Consider the following 27,000-nt stretch of genomic DNA (forward strand, 5'->3'; position numbering starts at 1 on the left):
ACATGTGGGAAATAATAGCTACCTCATAGGATTGGTTGGTTTAAATAATAGCAGTAAGAGTTATTATTACTAGTTTAATTTGACATGACTAATGCAGTATTTGGCACCTATTATTAACCTTTTTCTCTTGTGTTGTTGGAAGAGGGTGTTTGCTATGACCAGTGCATTCTCTTGGCAAAACTCTGTTAGCCTTTGCCCTGCTTCATTCTGTACTCCAAGGCCAAATTTGCCTGTTACTCCAGCTGTTTCTTGACTTCCTACTTTTGCATTCCAGTCCCCTATAATGAAAAGGACATCTTTTTTGGGTGTTCATTCTAAAAGGTCTTGTAGGTCTTCATAGAACCGTTCAACTTTAGCTTCTTCAGCGTTACTGGTTGGGGCATAGGCTTGGGTTACCATGATATTGAATGGTTTGCCTTGGAAACGAACAGAGATCATTCTGTTGTTTTTGAGATTGCATCTAAGTACTGCATCCAAGTACATTCGGACTCTTTTGTTGACTATAATGGCTTTCTGCCCACAGTAGTAGATATGATGGTCATCTGAGTTAAATTCACCCATTCTGGTCCATTTTAGTTCGCTGGTTCCTAGAATGTCGACATTCACTCTTGCCACCTCCTGTTTGACCACTTCCAATTTGCCTTGATTCACGGACCTAACATTCCAGGTTCCTATGCAATATTGCTCTTTACTGCATCAGACCTTGCTTCTATCACCAGTCACATCCACAACTGAGTATTGTTTTCGCTTTGGCTCCATCCCTTCATTCTTTCTGGAATTATTTCTCCACTGATCTCCAGTAGCATATTTGGCACCTACCGACCTGGGGAGTTCCTCTTTCATTATGTGGAAAATTCTGAAAGAGATGGGAATACCAGACCACCTGACCTGCCTCTTGAGAAACCTATATGCAGGTCAGGAAGCAACAGTTAGAACTGGACATGGAACAACAGACTGGTTCCAAATACGAAAAGGAGTATGTCAAGGCTGTATATTGTCACCCTGCTTATTTAACTTACATGCAGAGTACATCATGAGAAACGCTGGGCTGGAAGAAGCACAAGCTGGAATCAAGATTGCCGGGAGAAATATCAATAACCTCAGATATGCAGATGACACCACCCTTATGACAGAGAGTGAAGAGGAACTAAAAGCCTCTTGTGAAAGTGAAAGAGGAGAGTGAAAAAGTTGGCTTAAAGCTCAACATTGAGAAAACTAAGATCATGGCATCTGGTCCCATCACTTCATGGGAAATAAATGGGGAAACAGTGGAAACAGTGTCAGACTTTATTTTTTTGGGCTCCTAAATCACTGCAGATGGTGACTGCAGCCATGAAATTAAAAGACGCTTACTCCTTGGAAGGAAAGTTAGGACCAACCTAGATAGCATACTAAAAAGCAGAAACATTACTTTGCCAACAAAGGTCTGTCTGGTCAAGGCTATGGTTTTTCCAGTAGTCATGTATGGATGTGAGAGCTGAACTGTGAAGAAAGCTGAGCGCTGAAGAATTGATGTTTTTGAACTGTGCTGTTGGAGAAGACTCTTGAGAGTCCCGTGGACTGCAAGGAGATCCAACCAGTCCATCCTAAAGGAGATCAGTCCTGGGTGTTCATTGGAAGGACTGATGTGGAAGCTGAAACTCCAATACTTTGGTCACCTCATGCAAAGAGTTGACTCATTGGAAAAGACCCTGATGCTGGGAGGGATTGGGGGCAGGAGAAGGATGAGACGACAGAGGATGAGATGGCTGGATGGTATCACCAACTCGATAGACATGAGTTTGAGTAAACTTCGGGAGTTTGTGATGGACAGGGAGGCCTGGCGTGCTGCGATTCATGGGGTCGCAAAGAGTCAGACACGACTGAGCAACTGAACTGAACTGATTAAGCTTTTACCAGCTAATTCCACAGGCTCTAGGCAAATGTTGTTGATAATGATGATTAAAACTGTCATGTACTGTGAGTGCTTACTTTGCCCCATGTTCTGGTCTAATAACTTTCCCTAAGGTACCGTGGGGGCTTCCCAGGTGATGCTAGTGGTAAAGAATCAGCCTGCCAAGGCAGGAGATGCAGGAGACATGGGTTCAATCCCAGGGTCAGGAAGATCCCCTGGAGTAGGAAATGGCAACCCACTCCAGTATCCTTGCCTGGAAAATTCCATGGGCGGAGAAGCCTGGTATTCTGCATTCCATGGAGCTGCAAAGAGTCAGACATGACAGAACAACCTAGCACACACACAAGGTACCCATGTCTAGAAATAGAATCCCTCCTTGGGCTTCCACACTCTCTTCCAATTATCATCATACTTCTTAGCTCTTCTTCACTGCCAAGCATCTCTCAAAAAAGTTGTATAAATATACTGTCTTCACTCTCTGACTCCCATTTACTCACAGTCTACTCCTTTATAGCTTTGACTGTGTTGCCAAAATCAGTGGATTCTTTCCAATATGCATCTCATTTTAGTAGTCACACTGTTAATGTCCAGAAGAAAGTAAAACATGCTGTTATCTTCATTCCCAAAGCCGTGCTTTCTCTTGGTTTCTTCTCCTTTGTCTTTGATAGCTTTGTCTTTTCAGTTAATGCATAAATATTTGAATTCTTTAGGGTGTAATCAGAGCTTTCTTCCTTTTGCATCCTACACGTTCATCTATTACTGCTGCTGTCCATATTCTGATGATCTCAAATACTTCCAATTTTAACTTCTCTTTCCTGAGCCAGAATGTCATTCAATTTCCAATTTGGCATTTCTACTTGGCAGAAATTTAAAAATAAATTTAAAATAAATTCTGAAACTTGATACTTTTTCTAACTTTGATTCTCTTTCAATTTTGTCCATCTCAGTTCAACCCAGTTGTATGAACTAGAGTTACTGGAAGGGCTAGTTATCACAATTTTTTATTCCAACCCCCAGCAACCCACATTACAGAACCAAAGATGGCACTCACACTGGCTATAATTGAATTGTGTGATTTTTATACAAGTCAATTCCCATATATTTTTATTTCATTTATTTGATTTCATGACATCTGCCATGTATGGATATGTGTGGTCAACTTGTACCTTTGTTCTGAAGATCAGATTTCTTTTTCTAGCACCATCCCTGGTAGCCAAAAAAAAAAAAAAAGTTCAGCAACACATTATACCACTCAGCAATGCATTTGGCACATACTTTTCTGACAAATTCTAATATCCCTGGATAGGATTTCATAATTATTATTTCTGTGTATATATCAAAATCCAAATTACTGTTATGCTATACTAGCTTTATTTTTCTGAATTATCTATTGGAGTATTGCTCAAATGTTGCTTATATACTCCATGCGTAGTATAATGTCTCCAGTGAATTTGCTGAATGAAATCCTTCTAGTATTTCCAATAATAAAGCATCTTGGATGAGAGTCAATAATGTCCTGCCTCACAGTGAATAATCTGCTCTGTGGGTCATGTCATTGAAAGACTCCATGGTAAGATTTGAAATAAGTGGCCCAGACTTGGAAATCTGTTAGCAAAGGTTTTCATAGCAAAGGCATTTGCCATAATTTGTGGAGTCTTGATGAGAGTATATGTTACATTGTTTAGTTCTGAGGAGAAAAACATCTACCTTGAAGAACTTTATTGTCTTGTGCCAGGAAGTAAACAGAAGCAAATGAGTGCAATAGAGAGTTTGAAATTGCTCTACTCTTTGTGTATGTGGCTGTAATGGGAAAAGACATACATTTTTGAAAAGGGGAACAACTTCAAAATGAGATGGTAATGAAATAAGAAGAGGTGTTTATCTCTCTGGCCTTTCTAGCGCCTGGTTGTTTAATTAACCACGAGCTTAACCAAGACTCAGCCCACTCAATATGGGCAGTTTTGTCTAAGATCGCTTGATGAATGCTTATGGCCCCATGAACGGACAGGAAGTGGTGATTAGGCGCTCACTGATTAATCCTGCCCACACATATTTTGGGGGATGGTATCGTGCCAGGCAGTAACTCCCATGAAAAACGGCAGCATTTTCCTTCACCAGTAGTTGCCAACAAAATATACTGTTTATAATAGCAACAGGAAATTAGGAGTAAAAACCACTTGGAATGTATTTATAAATTATTATTTATATTGAGAATCTTAATTTCCTTTTTGAAAAAAGATAATTTGGGTCAAATAAAAGGGGAAAAAAATCTCTTAATGTGGAAGGCCAAGCTCAGTATTTTTTTTAAGTGAATTACATTTCCTAAAGTGAATACTTTCTGAAAGAATAGATTTACATTTTTTTAAGATAAAATTATTTATCTTTGGCAGCACTGGGTCTTTGTGGGCTTTCTCTAATTGCGGGGAGCAGAGGTTACTCTCTAGTTACAATGAATTACTAGTTACTCTAGAGCTTGCAGGTTTCAATAGTTGTGGTGCCTAGGCCTTGCCATTCTACCACATGTGGGATCTTACCTGACCAGGGATTGAACCCACGTCCCCTGCATTGGCAGTCAGATTCTTAACCACTGAACCACCAGCTAAGTCCAGTTTTTACATTTTTTAGCATCCACTTGATGGTTATATTTGAACAAATAAATTTACTCTTCCAAAATTTTATCTTTGTGTTCAAAATATCCCTGAGTGGGACTTCCCTGGCAGTCCGGTAATTAATACTCTGTGCTTCTAATGCAGGGGGCATATATTTCATCCCTGGTTGGAAACTAAGATCCTCCATGGGGAAGTGAGATCCCACATGCTGCATGGTGCAGCCACCCCCCTACCCCCCACCCCAACTGAAAAAAGTAAAGGAAATACAATTATAAACTTTTCTAGCAATCACAAATAGCAAAAATTATGCACTTCCGTGTTATAAAATATATCAACAGGCTCCAATGTGTTAATATCTAGAGTCTACCATGGGCCTAGTATTATACCTGTATGTAATTAATTAATTAATATTTGTCAAATGAATATCTAGGCTATACTGTCCCTCTAGGGAGATCCTTGAAAAACATGATGGAGCAGGTCAGTTTTGTCCCACAAGCATTTGCTGGATGGCACTAGGGAGATGTGGTCTGTATCTTAAGTTACACCCTGGGCAGTTGAGTTGGAACAGAAAGAATTCAACATAGAGAAATGGTAAGATTTCAGCATAGCAAAATGGGAAATAGGTATTCCAAGTAGAAAAAGCATCATGAATAAAACTAAGTGGGAAGATGTGGGGTATGTTCCATATGAAGGAACATAATAAGTAAGATCCCCAAAATGAAAGATAGGAGATGATAAGAAGTTATGCTTCCAAGTAAGTAATAATGAGGGTCTGATTATGATGGGAGAAGTAAAATTACAATGGAAAAAAGGAAACAACTGTCAGAGAAAATTAGTTATATCTCTTTAGTATGATTCTATTAGTTTCACTTTTATTCTTATAATCAGTTTCTGTAATATACACAGATTTATGATTTGAATCATACCTCCAATGGACGTTTTGCCAGAAAAAAACCTCATTTACCAGATATAGCTTATCAATGTCGCCATACTTTATTATCTCTTCTGAAGTATGTTTGAGCCACAGTACCATCGTCTTTACTAACAGTGAATTAGTGCCTCCTGAGCTAGTAGTTATCTGTGGTTATGCATTGCATACTAAAAAATTGTTCCATGCCTATGCTTTTAAACACAAATTTCAAATAAATAATCTCTCTTAGGTTTAAGGAAAGATTTAAAGTCATTCTTTAGCAAGTCTTGTTTTCACTGTGTACTTTATAGGCACAAATGGAGGCAGATGCTTCCAGATCCTACCTGAAACACCACGGGTCAAACAGTACTTGTGAAAGCATCTAGCTTTAAATGACATTCAAGTGTGAAATATTAGAATCTCTTATTACCTGAATATCGAAGCTATCAGAAAATAATCTAGATGTTTTGACTGTGGTACAATTCTGTCCTTCAGACTTTTAGTGGAATAATATATTCAATATATTCAATAGCGTGATACATTCTAGACACAACCGTTGCAATTCTGATTTTAGGTAGGATAATTAATTTTACAAATATTTTCCTCTGGCAGATTTCCTTTTGATGTTGATAACTTTGTACCTGCTCATTCATTCACTTTTTTTTTTTTTATTCTGCTTGTGCTAGCTGTCTTTCAGGCCCCTTTAAGGACTTAAAAATACAAAAGAGAATAATATTCATGGCCTGAAGGTATATAGTCTTATTGGAGCAAAGACAAGTAAAACCAATTCTCTATTGGAAGACTGAATGAAGAATGTATGCAGGGATACATAGGTTGGGAAGAATTTGCAGAAGAATTCCTTGAGCTTAATATTAAAGTAAGCAGATATCAACAGTAAGTAGAGGTCGTTTTACAGGAGGGAGACAAATTAACTGGACTTTTCTATTTTAATTTAGATGTATAATATCTTGTGGAAACCATCTCAATTGTAAAATTTTTCTAGCATACTAGAAATGAAATGACTCATTTGATTTTAAGTAGAGCATCTGCTCTTAGAATAAATGTGAATTAAGCATTCTGCCATGGCTTCAGGATTGGTATCTTTCTTGATATAAGAAAAAGAATAATCTTGATCCTATTTTACAGTTTCATTCATTAGGTTCTCATTCTGTGGTTGACATGGAAAAAATGCATACGAATTAAAGTTTTGAAAAATAATGTAGCAAAATCTAACTGATGTGATAGAAACATGGAAGCCAAACAAAATGATATCTAAGCAGTTGTTTGAGATAATGGTTGATTTGGATCAGTTTTGCTCTGTAATAATACTGTTTACAAAATTAGCTTCCCCCAGATTCTCAAGTTATTTTTATTACTGAGATTGTTTCATAATAATTTCATATGAGTGCCTCTTATCAGAAATAAGCCAGGATATCTAAAAGTTATAATTAATCTTTACTATTTTATGTTTGATTCAAGGAAATTATAGGAAAATTTTATCCTATCAGCAGGCTGATTTTCTTTATTCAGTGATATTCACTTGGCATTCCATTTAAAATTGTCCATATCTACTCTCCAATTTCAGTAACTTTCTAAGTATGTTATTTAACTTTTTTCATCAAACTTGTACTTTAATATTTTTCAAAGTCATATTGTGCAGAAAGGCTTAAAGTAAGAAAGAAAATTTTAGGTTTTATTTTCTGTTTTTTCACCTTCATATTTCTAAGCAGTATGAATATATGCTTGCTTTTTCAAAGCCTGCTTTTTAATTTATGGAAAATACACATCTCTTGTTGTTGTTCATTCGCTAAGTCATGTCTGACTCTTTGCGACCCCATGGAAAGGAGCACACCAGGCTTTCCTGTCCTTCACTGTCTCCTGGAAGTTGCTCAGACTCATGTCCATTGTGTCGGTGATGCCATCCAACCATCTCATCCTCTGTCACCCCCTTCTTCTGCCCTCAGTCTTTCCCAGAATCAGGGTCTTTTCCAATGAGTCTATTCTTTGCATCAGGTGGCCAAAGTATTGGAGCTTTAGCATAAGACATCTCTTAATTCACATATATTATTTCATCTTAGTATAATTGTATTATTAATCTCATTTATTAAGATTCAGATAATTCTGTTAATCACCTCTTTTGTTTTCTGTGTATCTTGACTTCCAAATAATGAGTGGAATATTTCATACCCTTCCCTTTTTGGTCAGTTCTCCCTGCTTCCACAGCTCAACCTATAATCTTTCTCCATAATTTTTAATGGAAAGATTGCTTACATAGTATTTTCTATTACATAGTAAGTTTTCTACCTTGTGTAGTGTTGAAGCTGAAACTCCAATATTTTGGCCACCTGATGTGAAGAACTGACTCATTTGAAAAGACCCTGATGCCGGGAAAGATTGAAGGTGGGAGGAGAAGGGGATGACAGAGGCTGAGATGGTTGGATTTTATCAGTGACTCAATGGACATGAGCTTGAACAAGCTCCGGGAGTTGGTGATGGACAGGGAGGCCTGATGTGCTGCGGTCCATGGGGTCACAAAGAGTCAGACACGACTGACCAACTGAACTGAATTGAACTTAACTTTGTGTATGTGTAGATTTATACAGTTGGAAAATCAATAACTGATATTTGCATCATTACAACTATAACTAATGTGGACTGAAAGTAAACTGGCGTACAATTACATTTTCTTCTCATAATTCCAAGCCATAGGGCCTCTGCTACTTGAAAAAGAATGTCAAAAGAATTCTTTCTTCCTTTAACCAGTGGCTTGAAATGAAGCTACAGACTAGTGTCTTATTTTACACCACATCTTTCTTTCTCCGTCACCTTTGTTTCCTTTTAGGAAAAATAAATCTTTTCTTCCTCACCTTTTTTTCATTGTGTACCCTGCTTGAAATCAATTTCATTTTCTTCAAGAAGCCTATGAAATTTTTTAGTTTCTCCTTTATTTTTAAATATACAATTCTAAAATCTAGTCATTGTATCAACTGCTGAAAAATCTAAACACTTCAAGCTTTCCAATTTTATTGGAGCACATACTCCCATTTTTTTTAATTCCCAGCTTATAGTAGTTTCTTTTTTGAACTTAAAAATAGTATTCTGCAGAATTTTTTTGTTAAACATACATTACAACTCTTTTCTATTTTAATTTTAAAGAATACTGCTTGGACTTTGCTCTGAGAAAATCATGTTTCCCTCACTAGTTTAAGCTTATTTTTTAGTTTAATATTCAGGATTAATGCCATTTGCTCCATGATTTATTTTCATTGCTCCAAGAGAGAGCATCTTAACTATACTAGAATATTCTTCATAACCCCAGTGTATGCAATTATTGGGGCTTCCCTGGTGCTTCAGGGTAAAGAATCTGCCTGCAGTGTAGGAGTCACAAGAGACATGGGTTTGATCTCTGAGTCGGGAAGATCCCCTGGAGGAAGAGATGGCAACCCACTCTGGTATCCTTGCCTGGAGAATCCCCATGGACAGGGGAGCCTGGCAGGATGCAGTCCATAGGGTCTGAAAGAGTCAGACGTGACTGAAGCGACTCAGCACACATGAAGTGTTATTAGGTTCAGGCTGCCTATAAGATATTTTGTTGTTGTTTAGTCGTTAAGTCACGTCCTGCTCTTTTGTAACCCTCTGGACGGTGGCCTGCTGATCTCCTCTGTCCATGGGATTTCCCAGGAAAGAATACTAAAGTGGGTTGCCATTTCCTTCTCCAGGGGATATTTCCAACCCAGGGATAGAACCAGCGTCTCCTGTGTGGCAGACGGATTCTTTACTACTGAGAGCCAGCAAAGAAGCCCATAAGATATTTCACATTCATAAATTATGATATACAAAAACCCATATATTAGGCAGTGTTATCTATGATTTTCAGGTGATAAAACTGAGACTTAGAGACAATAAAAGCTAAACTAGAACCCAGACCTAATAACAAAGTTCTCTATTACAAGCTGCTTCTATATAACTTACTGTATAAACACACAATGTTTAAACAAGGCTGTTAGAAGGAGTGCTAAAGATTGTTACTTTGTAAAGGTATTTTTTCTATTTAACTATGAATATATTGAGAATTTTCATTATTGCCATCACAGTCATTATGCACTAATATCAAATTATTTTTGCAAATGTTCCAGCATTAATAGAACCATCAAGTGCAAGACAGTCAATTGAAAAGTAGAGTTGGCTAAAATTGATCGGAGGAAAACAGATTACTCAGGTTAGTGTAAGACTAATAATGTAGCCCCCTGGGCACATTTTTCAGGAAGAGCCCTTTAAACGTTGTTAATTGAAAAATGACTAAATTGCCTACCTGCCATCATCAGCGAGGCTCCTTCTTGCTTTAATTCTGAAGGAAACATGCAGATGGCCTGCTGGTGTTTCTTGGCTGGGGCTCAAGCTGCTATAAAGGGACTAGTTCTGCTTTTCCTTTACAATTGGTTCATGAGGATGAAGCTACACAAAAACCCACCCTCAACGTCTGAGGCTCTTATTTGCAGCAAGGCACCCATGCTATGATAGAGCACACATAGGGCTAGGTGGGAGATGATAGGTGTTCAAACCCAGACTCGGCCATCTACCTGCTAATTGCAAACTTCAGTTGCATCAGCTGCAAAAGGCAGATAATAGCGAAGAAGGAATTCATAGGGCCTGGACTCCATCTCAGGCCTGTCCGTGCTGGTCATGCGCGGCCACCTCTCCAGTGGACTCTGAACTCTGTGCTTAGCGCCTATGGGAACGACAATGGAAGGATAAGACCCCCACTGGGCAGGGGAATCTTGAAGATCACATCCAGGTTACTCATCGCCTAAGAGGAAACATACCCTAATCACCCCTGCCTCCGGACAGTTCATAAATTTTCTCCATATCTATCGGAATGTAATCACAGGTTTATCGATTATTAACTGGTTGGAATGTGACCACGGGCTTATTGATTATTAACTGTTTGGAATGTAACTGTGGGCTTATTGATTATTAACTGTTTGAACACATAACACATGAATGATGGGGTTATTGTAGTTGTATTTACCCTTCCTTTGTTTATGTAAGTCTCAAGGAAAATTCTCAAGGGTGGTGGGTTTGGACATGTACACATGGGGTATAAAAGATTTTCACAAATGCTGGTTGGGGTCCTTGGCTAAGAGGCGACTCTGCCTCGGGCCCGCCGGTGTAATAAACCACACTCCACTATCGGCATTGTCCTTCTGAGTGAGTTTGTTTCCCGGAACGTGTGGCTATAACATTAGTACCTTTATCACAGAATTCATGTAAGGAGCATTGAGCTCAAATGTATGAACTAACTTTCTATACATCAAAATGTTACAGAGCATAGTTATTTATGAGTTATCTTTCTTATCATCTTATAGTGAAATGTATGCAGTTGAATGACTTGTACTCATTTATTCCTTTGAGATCTACCCCTCCTGGTGAAATTCTATCTCCTGATTGCTAGGCCATTTCCATCCCACAGCTTGGTCCCACAGCTTGGTTGTCTTGTAACTGTCTCCTGTATTTTTCAAATTAATCACCCTTCCCCACCTTATCTTTTGAAAACTCAAAAAATGAACCTGTCATGATTTATGGGGCCTCAAAAGGCTCCAAAAATATCTAAAATTGAAGCATCATGACCTTTAAATTGGAAAGAGAAATGCAGATATAATTGGGCTTCTGAGTCTCCTAAAAGTCAATGGTAGAAGAGTGGAGGGGGTAGAATCTTCAGTCTTAGATCTGTGAATGGAATGCAGCTTTCCACTTCCTGGGGATAGTAACTCTGGGCAACTGTAAACCTAACTGCCTCATCTGTTTTCTTATCTGTGGAAGGAGGTCCTAATATATGTCTAAATATGTTATTCTGAAAGTTATAGGAGGTCACATATATCTTCATACACTTCCTGGCTGATAAGTGGTCATCAATATTGATCCCTATGTTCTGTAATTTTAAAAGATCACCATCAGTCCTCAACCCCAGAACTTTGCTAAATACTTTGAAATTATTCCCCCCATATCAGTAACTTTCCAGTGGTGTATAAAACTTCACTTATACTTTTATCTGTGACAAGACTAAAATCTCAATCAAGGATCTGGAATTTTCACTTGCAATAAAACCATAAACTATTATGATTAGTAATAAAATATATGGATAATAGTCTGTATAATAATAGTAAGATATTTGTACATCTATTCTACTTAAAGTATATGTTTTGCATTTGTATATTATGGCTTTAAACATAAAAATCTGAATCAGTGGGGTGAGAGGATCATCTAATGAGAAACAGAGATGAGAAAGTGAGACAGAATGAAAAAACAGCAAGTAAATATTCTCTATCATCTCACAATAGAATATAAACTTTTTGGAATCAAAGGAGGAGCCAGATTTCAGGTATTGTCTGTGATATTCTCTCAGCGGAAAAGTTTTAAAAGATCAATGGGTGTATGCCTACTGTAGTTTGACTGTATATTGTCCAAATAAGCAAATCAGTGAAAGAACAGAATCTCATGCATGTCTTCAAGTTCCAAATCCAACCCTCCCAGGCCACCTGCACACTCCCAGCCCCACCGCAATCCAGCTCTAACCCTCCCAGGCCACCTGCACACTCCCAGCCCCACCGCAATCCAGCTCTGCCCAGTGACTCCAACACTCTCTCCTCTGCTTCTGTCTCCCTACAGGCAACTATGGAGAAAGTGGGATGGAAGCTTTCAAAGATATGTCCGCCAAGGAAGGGATTTGCATCGCTCATTCTTACAAAATCTATAGCAATGCGGGGGAGCAGAGCTTCGATAAACTGCTCAAGAAGCTCACGAGCCACTTGCCCAAGGCGCGGGTGGTGGCCTGTTTCTGCGAGGGCATGACCGTGAGAGGGCTGCTGATGGCCATGCGGCGCCTGGGGCTGGCCGGAGAGTTCCTGCTTCTGGGCAGGTAAGTGCCAGGAGACAGTCCACCTGCAGGTGAAAACCTCAGGGACTTGGCAGCTTCAGAGGGTAACTTTTGCTTTGGAAGCTTAATCTGTTGTAGTGCAAGTAGAGCTTAAAAATCCTAAACACTAGAGCCCGGAAATAATCACGGAAAATAAGTAGATAGGCCCTGTACTGATGACTGATAACAGCAGAAATCAACATATGGAAATGAGGAATCCTTAAGTCCTCAAAAAAGAATTGTAAGGAAATGAGAAGGCTTTTAAAATAACTTGCATAATCCCCCTTGGTAAGTAAACACATGTCAAACTTTCTGCAGTCTCTTCTGAAACTGATTCTAAGAATGGCTGTGTAAGCTTGTTTTATAACGCAGCATTTTAGAATTTGGGGCTGGAATGGGAGGAATTGCTTTTAGAACTAATTTTAAGGCGTTGGTAATTTGGCCCATTATTTTATTTTGCAAGTGTTAACACATTGCCTGATCACTCACATTGTTACCAGATGAGTTTCTAGAAGATGAACTTCTACAGAGACTGACTTTAATTATCTGGATGATATACTTGATTGGCACAACTCATCTCGTTTCCTCCTGATCTTGTTGAATCAGTATATTAGTTAGTGTTCTGCAAAGAAACCAAAACAACAATGTATATCTGTGAGAAGAGATACCCAGGGGAATCAAAGTCACGGCTCTGGTCCAAAACCTGGCAGGTGTGATTCTCAAGAAAATCAAATGCTTCAGTTTCAGTCTGAAGTCCAGAAAAGACTAATATCCCAACTCAAGCAGTCTTGAAGGAGGAGTTCCCTTTGACTCAACCTTTTTCACGTTTTCCATTGATTGGCTGAGGCCCACCCAACTTAGACAAGAAGCTTCATTACTCAGTCTACCCATACAAGTATTAATCTCATCTAGAAAGTTCCTTGTAGACAGAATAATGTTTGGCCAAATGTTTCAGCACCCTATGGCCCAATCAAGATGTCACATAAAGTTAGCCATCACAGTCCAAGTCAACACCGTAGTTTGAAAAGGTGAACACAGTTCACCATTTCATACCTTTAAAAAGGTATACCTTTTTCTCGCTAGGTAGCCAATTTAAAGAAGAGAGACAACCTTCAGGACCACTCCATCTTTCTTTGTGTCACTGTCCAAATTAAAAGCCAGCTAACTTGTTATTAGCTTTTGATGGCTCATTAAAGAAAACATGCTTCCTTTGTTTTCCGAATGCTTAACTGACCTTCTGTGATGAGACTTAGCTCCTGCTTGGCTACATTTTATGACAGCCAGTTTATGTACCTAATTCTTTTCTGTCCAAGCTGATGGCAATAGATTGATGGGACTGTTTTATATGAGGCCAACCATCCTTCATAAAAATGATATGAGTGAGATTCCTTTCTCATCGGTGTCATACGTTTTGTTTAAAATCATCCCTTGTTGGAAAGAGTGATGCATCAGTTAGTTTCACACAATCCAGGAACGTCCTCACTGCCAATATTCTGATGTTCCAAAGTACAGAGTTACCAGTGGAATGAAAAGAACAAGAAAGAAGCTGGCTTTAAACAGTCCTGTTTTTCTTTATGGGAGGGAGACAGACAAGGGATTCTGCAGCTCCTGTCTGCTGCTTTCCCAACATAAATAAGACAAATCCGAAGCACTTGCTTATCAGCCATATGTTATGTCAACAAACAAATGTATTTTGATCACATGTACCCAAGAAAAATAGGTTGGTAAGTACTATATTTGCCCTTTTCCATCTATATTTTTTTTTGCCAATAGTATCAAAGGCCAAAATTCAATATTTTGTATATTTTAAAATTTATTTGTATGTGCTGTTGATAAGTTTTTTTCAAATCATTTCATTCATGAAATAATAAATTCATAGCCTTAACTAGATTTCTTAGTTCTCTCATTGATTGGCTAATAATAATACAACATTTACTTGAGCACCAGTTCATCTTTGAGCGATTCTGTTAGAAAAGTCTTCCTTTCTCTGAATTTTAGAAGTATCTCTCTATAGTTTCTACATCTTGGATCGTGTTCTTCTCTTTGAAAGTAATATGCTGTATATACTCTTTCAAATATCTGGAAACCACAGTTTGATCCTTAGGCCCCTTCATCTTCCCTTGGAAATCTCTACTTCCTCCATTCCCATTTTTTCATAGTGAAAAGGCACTTTGGGTCCTGACCATTTATAAGGACCATTTATAGGATCATTTATCAACTGCTGTATGCCAGTTTCTTCACTAACCATTTAAATGCATTGTTTCATTTAATTATTAATTTGACAAATATTAAGTTGCTAGGGACTTCCCTATAGCTCAGATGGTAAAGAATCTGCATGCATTACAGGAGACCCAGGTTTGATCCCTGGGTCTAGAAGATCCCCTGGAGAAGGAAATGGCAACCCACTCCACTATTCTTGCCTGGAGAATCCCATGGACAGAGGAGCCTGGAGGGCTACAGTCCACAGTCCACGGGTTTGCAAGGAGTCAGACATGATGAAAGCACTAAGACATAGTATCTGTTAAGATGCTTGGACTATATTAGTGAACAAAATAGACAATAATCACTACCCTTGTGGACCTTCAAGATGATGAGTAAGATAGAAGTTAATAACTGCTGTGAAAAAAATCTAAGAACAACTTGCCTGATGAATACCATTCTCATCTCCATTTTATAGACAAGGATTTTAAGACTCAATACCAAGTTATAGTAATAATAAGGCAGAATTTCAAATGCCTGTGTAACTCTAGAGACTGAACAGTTAGCACTGTGTTCTACTACTTCCAACAACAAACAACAACAAAGAGAATTTAGATCACCTATTCACTCTCATTTTATAAATGCGGAAATGAATAACCCAAGTGTTCGAATGACATGGTCAAAGTCCCACAGGAACCCAATTACCTTGACTTAAAATCTTGTACTTTTTTCTCCTGTCACCTATAGAATAGGAAAGGGGAAAAGTTATAAATTAATAGCAGATTCCTGGTTCTTCATAGATCCTTGGTGTAGGGGAAAAAAAAAAAAAAAACAAAACTACCCTAGATGATTCCAATGGAAGTTAGCATTTTTATATTAATGTTCCCTCCTAAAAACTCCCATCCAGCTCACCCTGTAACTCCTGGTGTTTTAAGGTAATTTTGTTTGTATGTACTTCCCTGGTCTCTCTGTATGCTCCTTCCTTCCCTTACTCCCAACTCAAACTTAAATGGATCTTAGATACAAGAAGTCAAAATTAAGAGAAAAGACTATATTCAGAACTTCCTACAGGGCTCCACATTTACCCACTATAGTTACTTAAAAATCTATCCAGCTGCCTTGGGACAGGCCTGTTTAATAGGTCATTCAACTAAAATGTTAGGCATGTCTAAGATAACTCTGCCTCCAAGACAACCTCATCAATCAATATATCTCACCATCTGTGCTGCTCATCTGTAGAATGTTAGAGTGATATGGACCTGGCCACTGGGTCTTCTCGTTTGAGCTCTGGGTAATCTGTTGTCTCATTGCCAAGAAAAATGTCCTGTCTGGGTCCCGGAAATAGTCTCACTAAACACCTTAGCCTTGACAGCAGGATGAGATCAGTAATCTGAACCGAAACAAAGGGGCTTATTTTTCTAGAATGGATACAGTATTTTAGATCTTGACTTGGGAAAATATTGTTTGAGATGTATTATTCACAACCTGTAAAACCTAAATGTTAACTTGGAAATAAGGACCAATTTTCAACAAATTAATAATTTAAAGATTGTTTTACCTTGTCTATGATTAACTAAAACTATTTAGCTATTTGAATTAAGAATTTGATTATTACCAGGACACAGGAGGAAATGTACTTAAGTTTCAAGACTCATTGGAATTATTACCAGTGTTTTTTTCCCCCAGAGGTTATTGATTTCAAGCTACTGTTTTTAGCTTTTATTTATTTTTAATTGAAGTATAGTTGATTTACAATGTTGTGTTAATTTCTGCTGTAGAGCAAAATTATTCAGTTATATATATATATATATACTTTTTCCATATTTTTTTCCATTTTGGTTTATCTCAGGATTTGAATATAGTCATTTATTCATCCTCTGTGTACTAGTTTGCATCTGCTAACCCCAGACTCCCACTTTATCCTTCCCTTCTTCTCCTGCCTCTTGGAAATCAGGTATCTGTTCTCTGTGTCTGTGAGTCTGTTTCACAGATGAGTTTATTTGTGTCTCATTTTTGATTGAACATATGTGCAATATCATATGGTGTTTGTCTTCCTTTTTCTAACTTGCCTCACTTAGGGTGATAATCTCTAAGTCCATCTATGTTGCTGCCAGTGGCATCATTACATTCTTTTTTTTTTTTTCACTTTAGACTTTTTATTACATTCTTTTTTATGTGTGAGTAGTACTCCATTGTGTGTGTGTGTATACCACATCTTCTTAAACCATTCATCTGTTGACTGACAGTTAAGTTGTTTCCATGTTTTGTCCATTGTAAATAGCTCTGCTGTGGACATAGGGGTGCATGTATCTTTATGAATTTCAGTTTTATCCAGATATATACCCAGGAGTTGGATTGCTGGATTATATGGCAACTCTAATTTCAATTTTCTGAGGAAGCTCCAAACAGCTTTCCATAATTGCTGCACCAACTACATTCCCACCAACAGTGTAGGAGGGTTCACTTTTCTCTACACTTTCTCCAGTATTTGCTACTTGTAGACTTTGCTTAAATAATCTCTAGATCCATCTATGTTGCTGCCAATGGCATTATTTCATTATTTTTATGTATAATATTTCATTGTGTATGTGTGTGTTTAAATCTTCTTTAAACATTCATCTGTTGATGGACAATTGATTACTCAGTGTAGTTAAATGACTGGACAAGGTCACACTAGTTTATCCTAGTGGCTGTTCTAAGTATCACAAAGAGAGAAGTCTTTTAGCAACAGAAGTGTTTATATATTTATGATAACTTCCCTGGTTATAGGTGGCTCAGACAGTAAAGAATCCACCTGCAATGCTGGAGACCTGGGTTTGATCCCTGGGTTGGAAAGATCCCCTGGAGAAGGGCATGGCCACCCACTTCAGTATTCTTGCCTAGAGAATCCCAATGGACAGAGGAGCCTGGAGGGTTACAGTCCATGGGATCGCAAAGAATCAAACAAGACTGAGTGACTAAACACAGCACATGATAACTTCAATCTAATTTGATTTGGCTTTGTTTTTGTTGTTTTAGGTTATCCTCTTAAAATTAAATAAACCTAGTAAATTTAAATGCCTTAAAACTTGTTGTAAACTTTGTGATGAAATTGTAATGCAAGTAAAGTCAGCCAAACTAGGTCCTGCTTTGCCTGGTGCTACTTATCTTCATTTGAGTTGGAAAGACCAGGCGAATTACATTATGTTCAGTCTATATAAACAGCTTGTTGTTTACATGCACATGCCTCAGATCATATGAAAAACTCTCTGAACCATAGGGGTTGAGCACTGAGTATGTGTGAAGAAATTTGGAGAGCGACCTAGGAGACAGTATTTTCAGCCTTGTAGTATTTTGATATTTATTCCATCATTGGAGAAGGCTTTTTTTTTAGGAGTGTGAGAATATGATAGGTGTTGTTTTCTAAAGATAATCCCAGGATATGGCTTATGAATTAGATGAAGTCAGATGCATATAGATGAACAGTATCTCTAATGAAAATTACACTATTGAGGACTATGGCAGTGTGGGTGATGAAAAAGCAATAGACCATGCCCTCCTTACTAATTAAAATGTGCATATTACCTTGTTTGTGATGATAGCATCAGGAATATATGTCTGTGTCCAAGCTCACCAAGATGTATACATCCAATATGTGCAACTTTTTGTATATCATGCACAACTCAATGAAGTTGAAAAAATATGTAGGAGCTGCTAAAGTGTTGGATAATAAGGAGTGTAGGGAGATGTCAAGGGTGTTTTCTATGTTCAGTTCAGTTGCTTAGTCATGTCTGATTCTTTGTGACCCCATGGACTGCAGCACGCCAGGCTTCCCTGTCCATCATCAACTCCCGGAGCTTGCTCAAACTCATGTTCATCGAGTCAGTGATACCATCCAACCATCTCATTCTCTGTAGTCCCCTTCTCCTCCTGCCTTCAATCTTTCCCAGCATCAGGGTTTTTTCCAATGAGTCAGTGTTTCGCATCAGGTGGCCAAAGTACTGGAGTTTCACCTTCAGCATCAGTGCTTCCAATGAATATTCAGGACTGATTTCCTTTAGGATGGACTGGTTGGATCTCCTTGCAGTCTAAGGACTCTCAAGAGTCTTCTCCAACACCACAGTTCAAAAGCATCAATTCTTTGGCACTCAGCTTTTTTTATGGTTCAACTCTCACATCCATATGTGCCTACTGGAAAAACCATAGCCTTGACTAGATGGTCCTTTGTTGGCAAAGTAATGTCTCTGCTTTTTAATATACTGTCTAGGTTGGTCATAGCTTTTCTTCCAAGGAGCAAGTGTGTTTAAATTTCATGGCTGCAGTCACCATCTGCAATGATTTTGGAGCCCAAGAAAATAAACTCTTACTGTTTCCATTGTTTCCCCATCTATTTGCCATGAAGTGATGGGACCAAATGCCATGATCTTAGTTTTCTAAATGTTGAGTTTTAAGCCCGCTTTTGCACTCTCCTCTTTAACTTTCACCAAGAGGCTCTTTAGTTCTTCACTTGCTGATTTCTAGATTATTAAGTGTATAACAAGATAGATGATGTTACCTTTATTGAGATGAAGACAATTGGATAAGAACCAGGTATGAGGTAGAGAGCAGATCATGAGTTCAGTTTGGATAAGTTGACCTAATGTGCATTTCAAACATAGAAATAGCCAAGAAAGCAAAATAACTTGTAAATCTGGAGCTCAAAAGAGAAATATGTGTACTCAGTCACTCAGTCATTTCTGACTGTTTGTGGCCCCATGGCCTGTAGCCAGCTAGGCTCCTCTGCAAATGGAATTCTCCACACAAGAATACTGGAACGGGGTGCTATTTCATACTCCAGGGGATCTTCCCGACCCAGGGCTTGAAACCACATGTATCTTGCATCTCCTACATTGGCAGGCAGATTCTTTACCACTGGCACCACCTGGGAAACCCCAAAAGAGATACAGAGGCTGTAAATAAAAATAAGCAATGCATCTGAAAAATTTAGCTTTATTAATGGAAGATGTGGATATGTAGAATTAAAACAGAAAGGATGAGAAATTGTCTTTGAGGGATCTCAACATTGAATGATTGGAAGAAAGATGAACTCAATAAAGGAGATAGAGAAAAAGCAAATTCAGATTTTGGGGAGGAAAACCCAGACAGTGCTGTGACCCGTGGAAGAGCATGTTCAAAGCAGAGGCCACCAGTGCCAAATGATTCTAGGAGACAAGTGCAAATAATTTTGAGAGGACCTTTTCTGAAGTGGAAGTAATTGAGGGTTTAGCAAGCGTTGAGTGAATGGAGAAATAAAAACAATCAGAATGAAGTAGCTAAGAAGTGAGTAGGAGGTGAGAAAACAAACCCAAAGCATATAAGCCTCTGCTCTGGAAAGTGAAACTAAGGAATGAAGAATGATGGAACTGTACATTGAGACAAAATGAGGTCAAGAGAGAGGTTTTTAACATAATATTTTACTTTTTCTCCAAAACTGTAGTTTATGATCCTGAAAAGTATTTTAAACAAGCTATACAATTAAAAGCACTTATTTTCACATCTGTAGCAACACAGGGTATTATTAAATGTTTTGGTGTTTACTAATGTTATACCTGAAACTTAGCATCATAATGTTTTAATTCCTAATTCCTTAATTATGAATGAGATTGTACATCTTTCATATTTTACTCAATAGGTAATATATATTTATATTTTCTACAAGCTACCTAATCATGCACCAAGTCCATTTTTTTTGGTTTATTTTTTGTTATTGGTTTATATAAAAGTTCTTTATAAATTAACAAAAGTAGATTATTGACATGTGCAACAGATATTTTCCCTCTTGTAATTAATTTGACTTTACTTACAGCATTTGGAACAATACCAAACTTTATACTTTAGCTATTTTTTTTTCACATTTTTCTTCTATGACTCTTGCAATTTGTATATTGCATACAGAGGCCTGTCACAGAGATTTTTCTTAATGGGTTGTTTAACTTTAGGATCCAGGTAGAATAGGATGATATAATAAATGGGGGGACAGTTTATAGTATCAAGTCCCTAAAAATGTGGAAATGAGTGACATTTACAGTGTAGGTGGAGGGCGGAAGCTGAGAAGGTCAGCTCCAGATTTGGAAGGGAAAGAATTTATGTCAGGGGAAAGGTAGGTATGTTTAAAAGTTTGAAAATAGGAAACTCGTTTAGTATCCCCTCTTTCCTTTGTAAATTCAGATACAAGGAGAGGGAGAGAGAGAGTGTGTGTTAGGAGGGTTTTGTGCCAGTGATCTGAGGAGTTGTCACTAGAGATTGGAGAAAAAGGAAAACTGTACTTTTGATAAGTGGTTTTATATATTATCTTTACATTTTCTTACTCCATTTGTTATAAATGATAGAAGATTGGTTATACTGTAATGAAGACATGTTCTGAAAAGAACCACAGATTTAACATTTGTACGTGTATGGTCACACCAAGTATTGTACTGAGTTCTCTCTGTTAGGGTTTTAAAGCTTGATTGAACAACAGCCTTGATCTCAAATTAAAAACCAAGAGGAGCAAGTCGAGGACATTAGTGTCTCTTAGCTAACTAGAGACCAAGTCTTAGCTCTGTGGTGGACCAGACCTCCCTCCTAGGTAGCGAAGGACAGGGAAGCTTGGTGAGCTGCAGGCCAGGGGGTCTCAGAGTCAGACATGACTGAGTGACGGGACAACAAAGAAACACCGCCCTGAGGCCTGGCGCGGCTGGACCACACAGACATTCCCTCCTTCAGAAGCGGCCTTAAGGATGACAGTAGGAAAACACTCAGATTCAGAGGGATGGTTTGCTTCCACAGCAAAGAGACTGAGTGGTCAGCACTTGGTCCAGTCTCTCCAAAGAGATGTCAGACATTCTCTTGAGCAGAAGAGAGAGTAATAGAGGAGAAAATCTGCATGTCTTCATTCCATGTGTGTTTTTTTTTTTTAACCCCTGCCGAGTGAGGAGGTCCTCTGAAATAGTCCTTTTTGAAGTGTAAAGAATGAGATTTATTCTCCTTCTGAAGCAGATAGATAATATTAACCTTGCTTTCAAATGAAAACTATGATGCTCAGAGACATTCCTTGTCTCATCAATGTCACCATCTGAAATTTAAATGAAACCAATTGTTTTGTGAGGTGCTATCAATCTGACAAGTGGAAATGCCCAGAAGGAGAACAGAAGGTCTTTGTATTATTCCACAGAGAAGAATTCTTCTGTGAGAGATGAAACTAACCGATGTCTTCAAAGTCTTCAAAGTGCTTGGGCTTGTGCTCTGGAAGCACCTGCATCCTGAAGGGGTCTGGTAGCTTTAAGGCTGATTGCTCTTCTAAAATTTTGTTTAGATGAATTTTTAAAATAATTGGATGGTAATAATAGCTCTTTATGGGATGTTCTTTGTGTAGCAAACACTGTTCTAAGCGGTTGGTTTTCATGTGTTTGTTGACTTTTCATAACATTCCAATTTAAAAGTTATTGTTATTAACATCAGTTTATTGCTGAAGAAACTGCAACACAGACAACGAATTTTCTCAAAATCACAAGGCATGAAGTGGCAGAGAGGGCACTGTTTGCTTAATCACTGTGCTAAACTATCTAGATCTTTGCTAATCGTTAATGTCAATATATATTTGACCCATATGGTATAAAATATTTTTCTCCATCTTTAATAAAAAATAATAGCAATTAAAGATGATTCTAAAAGAAAGATTTCTTTTTTTAAGTAAGATAAATAAAGCCTGGAGCAATCCAACCTTCTGTAAATGAGAAAAATTCAATGATTAGATGGGTTGTTCCCTTGGACTCCAAGGAGATCCAACCAGTCCATCCTAAATGAGATCAGTCCTGGGTTTTCATTGGAAGGACTGATGTTAAAGCTGAAACTCCAATACTTTGGCCACCTGATGCGAAGAGCTGACTCATTTGAAAAGACCCTGATGCTGGGAAAGATTGAGGGCGGGAGGAGAAGGGGACGACAGGATGAGATGGTTGGATAGCATCACTGACTCGATGGACATGAGCTTGAACAAGCTCCAGGAGTTGGTGATGGACAGGGAGGCCTGACGTGCTGCAGTCCATGGGGTCACAAAGAGTCAGACACTACTGAGCAACTGAACTGAACTGAGATGGGCTGTTCAATCTGCATGACTATTTTTCCATGCACAACTTATTAGGAAAACACTCTAGTAAAATTTAGCTTTCAAGAAAGAGAAAAGTTTAAAGTTGTTTATAAGAATGATCAAACATCTGTGCAGAAATGAAGACAAACATAAAATGTTATTCTGTGGTGAAACCAGGTAGAAATTCATTTGTTCTTCCAGTGTTTTCCAGAAGATTAAAATGTTTTGGTAGAGTGACCATCTTGTGTACATGTTTCTATTAATTGGAGGACACTGTGATAAATCATTCTAAACCAGTGGCTGGCAAGCTAAGGGCCATAGGCTAAATCCAGCTCTCCTCCTATTTTTGTAAATAAAGTTTTATTGAAAAACTGCCACACTCATTTATACAATGTCTATGACTGTTTTGGAGCTACAATAATACAGTTGAGTAATTGCAACAGAGACTGTATGTGTCATAAAGCTTAAAATATTTACTGTCTGGCCCTTTGCAAAAAAATTCATTGACCCCTGATCTACAGGGTTTCTTTTCTTTTCTTTGTGAATCTGGCTTTCCTTACTTACACAGCTTGTTAAGACTTAGGCTTTGGATATTTATTCAGCAGCACTCATGATTTCTACATACATTCCACTTCCTTTTCAATTCTCCTTGAGGTTTAATGGCGGCTGCTGGGTCATGGCATCAGAAAATTATAGAACTGTTGGTTGAGTCAAGATATTGCTTATTCACTTCACTGTCTAGCAAAAACTAACACAACGTTGTAAAGCAATCATAACTCCAATTAAAAACAAACAAACAAAAACAAACAGTGGAGAGGAGACCAAGAACAAAGGAGCTTTCCTGACTATCTTGAAACACAATGTCCAAAGCAATTGGAATATACAGTGCATTGGAAATACCTCCTTTGAATACCCACTCGGTTTTGAATTATTTAACTTTATCTAAAATAAATTTAACAAGGAATGTACTGTTTGGGTATAAATGTTAGTCTTTCTAGTCTAGTTATGTTTGTTCCTTTCATTTGCTGTCATGGACTGATGACGGATTAAAAATTCACCCTTTCTGAATATTTTCTGAAATCCAGTCTCAAAACCAAATATCTGTTTTTATTTCATTTAGTTTTTCAAATTTGAGGCTTTGAAATGCGGCCATTGATCTTAACGTGTAGTAGTAAGTAGACTTGTAAGTAGACATTACACTAGTACTTATTTTCCTGTTTTTCCAGTATTTCTTTTTTTTCCCTTACATCTTCCTTCTCACCCTACCTCACTCCCTTCTTTTCCTCCACCCCAGCCCCAGCCTGTAACCAACATGAATAATTTGGCTGTTTTCGTCTCACATTTCTTCTTGGTCTTATAATCATTGACATACATATTTCCCTCCAATGTAGGGGGATTTTGACTCTGATTATGTTAAACTTTGCAATTTGTTTTTGTATCCATCATTAAATATGGTTTATTTATAGCTTCTGGAATTCTCTCCTTGATCTCTGAAACCAGGAGAGTATTGTTTGTTTTTTACCTTTATTCATCTAATCCAACCAGAAATTTTTAAATTAAATTCATAAAGGGGAAAGCCAAAATTATTTTCTGTAAGAAAGATGTGCCTGCATCAACCATCATGCATGCATGCATAGTTGGTCATGTTCAACTGTTTGTGACCCCATGGACTTTAGCCCACCGGGCTCCTCTGTCCATGAGCTTTTTCTGACATGAATACTGGAGTGGATAATTTATTAAATAAATAGTCCTTTCACATTGAAATAACAATATTTCATATATTAAATTTTACATTTTAAAAACTACATATTCTGTATACCAGTATGTAATTTTAGAGTCTTTTTTTGATGCCATTGTTTTATTTGTTTTTTCTAATGATAGAAGCATAGTGTTTTAATTACACTGTCTCTCTAGAATACTTTAATAACTGGTAAGGTATATCACCCTAATTATTCTTATATCTATAATTTTATTATTTTATTAAAATATTTTTGTCTATAAAGACAATATTATTTTCTAATTATAAAATTAGTTTTCTAAGTACTACTTTTAGAAAATTGAAATTTAATGATATTAAATGTTCAATCCAAAAATTGGAAATGTGTTTTACTCACATATTTGCATCTTTCCATAAAGATAGATTGCTTTATAAAGATTGTGTGTTTTTTCAATTATTACTCTGCTTTGTAGTTTTTCTTAGCATATTTTTAAATTTCTAGCTAGCTACTGCTAGTATAGAGAACAGCAACTTAACGTTTTTATCATTCAAGTTCCTTTTTAATTATTTATAGCTTTTTCCAGAAGTTTTGGATTTTGTAGATATGCAATAATTTTATCAAGGCAAATTAGCTGAGTCACTTCCTCTCCTTTACTTATACTAATTATGCCATTTCCTGAATCTATGACATTGACTAAAATCTCTAAGACATTGTTTTGTAATTACAGTGATAATAGGTATCCCTTCTGTACTTGATTTTAATGAGATTAGTTCATTATTTTACTACTTAGAATGAAATATTCTATTTTTGTCCTTAGCATATTTGCTTATTTTGTTTTCTTCTTACATTGTTATTTTAGTCACGCTGGGTGTTCACATCTTCAGATCCAAATACACACATACACACACACACACACAAACTCAAACAAGAATAAATAAAATTGGATATGAAGTTAAAAGCTTCAGTGGTGTGTTTATAATTTGCTCTATCACCAGGAATTCTTTTAAAAATTAATTTGATTCTGGCTTAAGGTGGCAATCTAAACATGCACGTTTACCCCTGCTCCTGCTTCAGAAATCCATTAACCTGACCTGCCATTTCATTTAAAGTAAAAGCCAATCTTTGTAATATTTTGCTGAACTCCCAAGTATATTACTTCCCCCTCCCACCCGTGTCCTATTGCCCCTCTCCTCTCTCACTACCGTCCAGCCACAGTGGTCTTCTCAAAAAATCGTAGTCCCATTTCCACCTAAGGGCTGGTGCGTTTACTATTTCCATAGCCTGAAACAATCTTCCTGCAGGTACCTCCTCACTGGATTCTTTATCATGAAGTCTTCACTCACACATCACCTTCTCAGTGACACTTCTTGAAACACTACCTTTAAATGTGAAACATGCACTCCCACCCACACTTCTTACTCCCTACCCACTTTATATTTGTCAGCAATACACATTACCTTCTAATGCACTATGTAATTCTCTTATTCACTCAATTTATTGTCACTATAGTCTGTGCTAGAAGACAAACTCCAGGAAGTTTTATCTGTTTGTTGCTGTCTCGTCTGTCCCTGGAAAAATACTTGGTACATAATAAGCGCTTAACAAAATTATCTTAAGCAGCTGGAAAACCTTTAACCCCTATGTTGGCAGGCAAGATTTTTAAAAAAACGTTTTCCAAGCTAAAATCCTGAATGAGCTGAAATCATAGATAGTGGAGCTGGGAGAAGAAACAAGTTTCACATCCCCAAACAAGCGTGTAATTTTATGGTCTCAGAAAAGTTCAGCTAGTTCTCTTGTTTTCACCATCCTCATCTCACCCAAACTCTCTTTGACCATCTGACTCTTCCTTTGTCCCCAAACAAGCCTTAGCTAGGAAGAGGGGGCTGATACATTTAAGAGAAAGTTAAAAATTAAGAGTTCTAGAGATCTCCATGAAATATGAGGATGTGTGTGGAGATGAATCGTGTGAGTCTTTGAAGATTAGGGTATGAAAATGTAACAATGCTGGTGTGGAGCAGTGTCCAGGTCATGGCCCAAGAGGTGGCCCTAGGAAAGAGTGACTGAACTAAGGTAGAGATGAGTGATGTTGCTAATAGGTCACTGATTAAGTTACCTGCATAAAATGCTGAATTTGCTGTTTCTGTGTTTTTGGTCTTCCCTGGTGGCTCAGATGGCAAAGAATCTGCCTGTAATGCAGCAGACCCGGGTTCAATCCCTGGGTCAGGAAGATCCCCAGGAGAAGCGAATGGATACCCATTCCTGCATTCTTGCCGGGACAATCCCATGGACATAGCAGACACAGGCTACAGTCAGTCCATGGGGTCACAAAAGAGTCAGATGTGACTGAACGACTGACACTGTGTTTTTAGTATTAAGAATTTTCATATTCCAAACAAATAATTTTAAAAAAAAAGACAGTTGACAATTGTACAAATCACTCAGCCTGAGAAAAAGAGCATTATTATTATTTTTTTAATTCATTACAGAAAAGCATTTTGTTCTCTGTAACAGGATCTTAGTTTACATGATATGCCCCAAAACTTTTAAAGATGTATCTACGTTTACTGCGGTAATCTCAAGAGATGGTTATAGCTTGACAATTCCATTTTTATATTTTTGCAGTTTCTATAGTAAGCTAGTTTATGTGGCAAAACAATTGAAAAAAGACAGT

At 37.6% G+C, this 27,000-nt stretch overlaps 1 protein-coding gene across 2 annotated transcripts in view; it reads left to right on the forward strand.

Moving 5' to 3' along the window:
* The window catches only part of GRM5 (glutamate metabotropic receptor 5), a 598,074-nt gene that overhangs the window by 213,330 nt on the left and 357,744 nt on the right, over positions 1–27,000 (forward strand). For both annotated transcript variants that reach the window (XM_043451882.1, XM_043451883.1), the window contains exon 3: positions 12,080–12,329. In XM_043451882.1, coding sequence (XP_043307817.1) covers positions 12,080–12,329 — 250 coding nt within the window. The remainder of the gene's footprint in view (positions 1–12,079; positions 12,330–27,000) is intronic.

The sequence above is a fragment of the Cervus canadensis genome, chromosome 29 (assembly GCF_019320065.1).
Source record: "Cervus canadensis isolate Bull #8, Minnesota chromosome 29, ASM1932006v1, whole genome shotgun sequence".
NCBI classification, from domain to species: domain Eukaryota; kingdom Metazoa; phylum Chordata; class Mammalia; order Artiodactyla; family Cervidae; genus Cervus; species Cervus canadensis.